Source organism: Varroa jacobsoni, unplaced genomic scaffold, assembly GCF_002532875.2.
Source record: "Varroa jacobsoni isolate VJ856 unplaced genomic scaffold, vjacob_1.0 scaffold_509, whole genome shotgun sequence".
Taxonomy (NCBI): Eukaryota; Metazoa; Arthropoda; class Arachnida; order Mesostigmata; family Varroidae; genus Varroa; species Varroa jacobsoni.
This window is the reverse complement of record NW_019213411.1, coordinates 1-5,703: the sequence shown is the minus strand read 5'-3', so window position 1 is coordinate 5,703 and position 5,703 is coordinate 1. Positions and strand designations below refer to the sequence as shown.

General features: G+C 40.0%; 1 protein-coding gene across 1 annotated transcript; it reads left to right on the top strand.

The window, feature by feature from the left end:
• Positions 1-4,606: 4,606 nt before the first annotated feature.
• LOC111261016 (heat shock protein hsp-16.2) lies at positions 4,607-5,589 on the top strand. The gene has a single exon (XM_022834178.2). It carries the CDS (start codon positions 4,794-4,796, stop codon positions 5,388-5,390), a length of 597 nt encoding a protein of 198 aa, XP_022689913.1. The 5' UTR covers positions 4,607-4,793; the 3' UTR covers positions 5,391-5,589.
• The last annotated feature ends 114 nt before the right edge of the window (positions 5,590-5,703 follow it).

The following is a 5,703-nucleotide window of genomic DNA, read 5'->3' as shown; positions in this document are numbered from 1 at the left end:
AGTAATTATGGCAGTGTAAACTATGCACATGGTATGCACAGATCGAATCGCACAGCCAGAATTATTTATTTTTATTTGAATATCAATGCATTCTGAAATTATGATAAAAATATTTCTTGCTCCCAGAAAAAATAGCAAAAAGTCAGGTATTTCATCGTCGTACGCGTCATGTAAATTCACAATGGCGCGGCCACTAGAAAAACCCCCGATTCAATGGGCGTTTTAATATCATACGTATATATTATATTGTAGGAATACAGGTGCTAGCCCAATTCAAATGGGCAGAAGCATTATGAGAAACAAGAGAATCTTTATCAAATTAAAGGAATTGCCATTAACCGCTTGTGTTAAATTTTCCTGAAAATTCTTAGAAATGTATGGCTGTGGTTTAGAAAAGATGAGCAACAAATCTAATGGAAGTACAGCGAAAGTCAGGCAAAAGTTGATACGGTACAAAACTAGCACAATACACCAGGTTTAACTTAACTCTATGTAGAAGAAGCTTGATCTCCTTCAGAGTAATACAAATACGTACGTAAGAAATAAATTATCTTGTTTAATAGGATATATATATTTGATGCTCGACATCCGCTGCATACGGTAAATTATCCATTGCTAAAGTGAATCAATAACACGAACAGTTCATCCGAATACATGTCACAGTAGATATTTCTCAGCTTATTTCTCATGTGGATTTGTTCAAGATCTTAGCTCGAGTGGACCAACTCCCTAACACACGGGGCACAGTAATCTGAATGTCACACCAGGCCCATGCCTTGAGAATAATGACACTTTTAAGAAACGTTGCCAAGACAGTTAAGAAACAATGATTTTCATCTCCAAGGAAGATCGAAATTTGGCGTGCTGAATGCTATTTGCCCCAGATCAGACTTTCTCTTTTTTTTTATATAATTAGACGAGTGCATAACAACGTGTAAGCAAGTTGTTTGATCATGTGAAGCCTATGCTGAAGCACGACGCACTCACTAGTGGAATCATGAGTTATGAACTCGGACGAACTAAACATACATTCACTTTCGTAGTTAAACACAATGCGATATTTAATTAGACGGAAATTTAAGTATCAGAAATGACAGATTTCAGCTGCTTCTTAGATAGAGCGTTTTTCTTAGACATGTATAGGGCATTTACTTATTGGATTTATATGACGTTGGGCAATTCCGGCTGATGCAACAATAAACCTCATGATACACGTAACAAGCTAGTTTTCATGGTATTGATGTTTTTGAGTATAGTTCAAAAATACAATCGGAGCTCACCATCACTATTACTGCAATGCAACCGTTGTATAATCAATGGCCACATTTAATCAAATTTTTAATTAACTTTAAAATTTAAAAATTAAAAAAAAAATTAAAAAAAAACTAAAAAAAAAATAATAATAATTAATGTTTTTAATTAACGATAGCATTCTCAAACTGTTTGCCCGCAGCCATATAGAAACATTGTTGCCAAACACGGACCGGTAGGGCTGTGCGCTAGTTATTAGTGCGGTGATGTCCCAGGCGAGTGATTAAGAAGGGCAAAACGTCCTGTGAAATATACTTTCGGCTTTCGAAATTAAGTCGTAAAGACAACGCCCGCAACCAGAGTAAGTAATCACTAAGAGCTTCTGTTGCTTGCAGATAGCTCTGTCTGCTTGATCGAAGATTTGTTTTTGAACAGTGGCGAAATTGGGCCTTTGAAGGCCTTGAATTGAGTGTGTTATCAAAGAGGCATCGCGATTTGAAGCAAACTGGTCGTGCTCTCCGACATCATTTGTTCATATTGTGCCTGTTAGAATTACAAGCGCCGTCTTGTGCAATGCTCTCCTTGCGAAATCTCCGGTTCTGCACGGAACCTTATAACGACATCAATCATGCGATGCTTCGACAACCATATACCCCGCTTTCAGGAAGATCTCTTTTAGCAACGCATTTTTGGCATACCAGATGCTTTTCATCTCTTCTTCGATCCCGAGCGTCGTTCGCGATTATTTGACGCCCCTATTGTCATCTGACGATGAATAAGCAACACACGCATAACCAGCTTCCTACACAAACGCAACAAACCAAATTTAGTGTTAGTTGCTTACCGGCTGCGGTTACTTTCTCCGTCTAAAGATCATCGAAGTAAACGTGTCTGGCCGTAAAATAGAGCTAAAAGGGCGTCACCAGCAAAAATCTTCCGATGGTTACGTGGAGACTAGTGAGTGTGGCTGATCATGCTGGCGTTAAGCATCTGCAGGCTGAATTTGCACCCAGTAAAGCGATTTCGGCTCCCCTCCTCACCCCAGTCCTAGTTCTCGAGGTGCATGAATCCAACAAAACTGTCCTCATCAAGATTTATCGTGTATCTCAATAAACAAGTAGCTTTAGCAGACGGACGTTACACTAACATCCGCAAATCGGTTCAATACAGGTAGGCGAAAGCGTAAAAATCTCTCATGAAATGAGCTGCCAATGTATGGGTGTGCTCCAGAATCACACATAAAGAAAAATAATCGGCCCTTTACCATCCAACGCGCAAAACATAGCTCCTTGTTTTATTGTAAGCAAATTCCGGTTTGTAGATACGAAACCGCATATAGCTCGATAACGACTGATAGGTAATATACAAGAAATACATCTAGAATGTAGCAAACGAAAAGAAATGTGTCTCTCATTAAAAGGCTCAAAGGAGGGCTGCCCGGGATAAAACGTGCTAATTTTGCAAGTTCGAGGCCACACTGGATCATATAATCGCAAAAAAAAAAAGCGATAACAAATGTAACATTGTTTGTGAGCATGTCCTCGATAAAAACCGAAATTCTGTCTTATAAACTAGAAGCTCTCAACAGTCTTGCTAGGAGCGTATTATGCAAGACGAGATTATCTTAGAGACGGGATAATGGCCATATAAACAGCAATAACGAATTCGCTTTCGCATTTGATTATTCAATGACTTTCCATGTGCTTCTGCCATAAATATGACACAAAGTGTAATTACAGAAAGTTACTTTTACATATGGCCATCAAGGCTATTCCAGGAATTATTATAATCAACGCGATTTTGTCTAGGGAGCAAATGAGACTGACATAGTAAAAGGAATGATGGAAAAAACTGCATTGTTATGTATAGGATTTTTGCTTGTAAGTAATTAGCAGCAGGTGAACATAAATTTGAGTCTTACGAGATTCATTAAAACATTAATAATGCCCCTCAAGCAAAGAGAAGCGCGTTAGATTATGTATTTAAAAAATACTTTTTAAGATATGTTATGCTACAAAAAATCTTAAAAACATTTCGCCCATAAGTCCTAAAAGTAGGAAGTCCCACAGTCTCTTGCAAGCTAGATTTCCGAAGAACATTTATGAAAAGGCCTTTTCTAATCACATCCTCAAATAATCTATTAGATATTCGACTCACTGCGAACACGTAAACCGATTGTAAACCAAAATAATGAATGACTTGACTGTGAAATGACCTATGCCCTCCGTCAAATGCCATAGCATTAAGCAAGTTAGAAACGTAGTTCTTCCTCTGATAAGCGCCGACAGCTGATGTAAACTATAGTGAATGTGAGCGCCCAAGTCGGCGTCCTATGCGCTAAACAAGTTATAAGAAAACTACAGAATAGAATAGTTAGGATTGGACAAGACGTTATAGCAATTCGGGTTGATTCTGAGCTTAGACCTTGCCATTCAAATAACCCAGTATGAGCTGACTATGCTTATTGCTATTCTGAATATTTTGAACTTGATATAACATACTGTTGTACAGTGAAGAACGCACTTATAGTAAGCTGCGGCATTATGAAAGATAACCAATCAATTAGTGGTTCAATGTATAATATTTAACAAACCCGTAGGGCAAACGGTTACACAATTTTAAGTCATAGCAAGCAATACCATGCTACAGATATTATCTTGGTTGTAAGCTAACTAGATTATGCTACTGAAACGCATTATACTTGAATACTTCAAGCCGAATAGATTATACAAGTTTTTTTTCGTTGCTTATATGCAATAATATGATACGACAATTTTTCGCAACGTGGCCTGTCAATACCGAAATAAATTCCCCTTCTCCGCTTTTGAGCGCTACTTAAAACTTGCATGCATTATCTTCTAAGCTTCTTTCTCAAATATACCAGAAACCACAAATTCACGATGCCCCAGAGACATCGAAAATAATCTGCGGTACGCCTATTTCCTTTCTATTCATTGCGGCTTTACAGCGTAGTAAATAGATGCAGTTATTTTGGATCTTACATTTGGCAAAATGGCTCTATCTCTGTTTTAGCTAGAAACCAATGCAGGCCTAACATAGGCTACATTTGCAAACTAAGACGAAGGGCAACGGGCATGCATCTTTTTTAACCAGCAATTCAATTATCTATCATCTGATATAGCTCATATCCTTGTGCCAACCGCATACTAGACTGAGGAATCTTATGTTGCCAAAGTTGGCGGGAATATTTAAAAATCATACGAGGCGTGAGGCTTTTGCCCTCTCTCAGGGCTGTGACGTCACAGCAATGGTATACCTAAGCAACAGAGAGCCTATTACTACTCAGAGCTTTCTAGAACATTCTCAACTCTCTTCGCTGGTACTATAAAGGTGCGGGTCGCAAAGGACGCGGTCATTCTGTAACGTCGATGCGGTGAAGCATTGGCTGTAACGATTGATCGCGTCGAATACGACGTCTTTCTCTGTCAGAAAATACAAGGCGATACGAAACGCAGAGTGCAGTTTTCGCAGAGTCGTGTGCTTCGCGGTGCATTGAAGATAAGCTGAACTGAAGTGGCATCATGTCGTCGGATAGCGCGTGCAACCGCTCCCACGATGGTGATCGCAGCGTAGCGCATTGGACGCCATTTAGTATGGCGAGCCCGGTGTCAATCATAGGATGGTTCGACAACCAGGTATCCCGTCTTCAGGAAGACCTGTTTAGGCACCGGTTCTTTGATATGCCTGAAATTCCGCAAGTTGTTTTCGACCCGCAGCGTCGATCGCGATTATTTGACGCGCTTTTCTCACCGTCGGTTGAGGAGTATGATACTATGCCATCCTTCCGCACGAACCCATCCAAAAATCAAATTGAATGCCAACTGCCTACCGGCTGTGGTGATTTTTTCCGCCCGGAGGATGTGGAAGTGAACGTTTCGGGCCGTAATGTCGAATTTAAAGCTCGTCGTGAACAGAAGTCAGCTGATGGTCACAGTTACGCAGTGCGTGAAGTGCGCAGGATGGTGACGGTACCAGAAACGGCAGATATTAATGGGCTGCACGCTGAATTTGCACCCAACGGGAAGCTAATGATATCTGCACCGCTTCTAACCCCACCAAAAGCTATCGAGCAGCCGAAAGCAACTGCACCCGTCCCAATTAAAATAAACCGCCTATAAATTTTCGTTTTTGCTTTACTGGGACACTCTGTAACCGTGGTAGTTGTGACAGATGGTGTCTGTGTGGAATTTACGGAATACAAAAATCAGATCTCCGTGTTATTATTCGCCTTACGAATGAGTCGATACGTCATTTATCGTTAACAATCGGGCCCGATTACACGACGTAGTAGACAATAAACGTAGCTGTCACCAAAAATCTGTTTTTATTTAGATACTTCAGATAAGGCTTACAGATTTCAGATAAGGCTTACAGATTTCAGCTCACAGATTTCAGATAAGGCTTACAGATTTCAGATAATATGCGTGATTT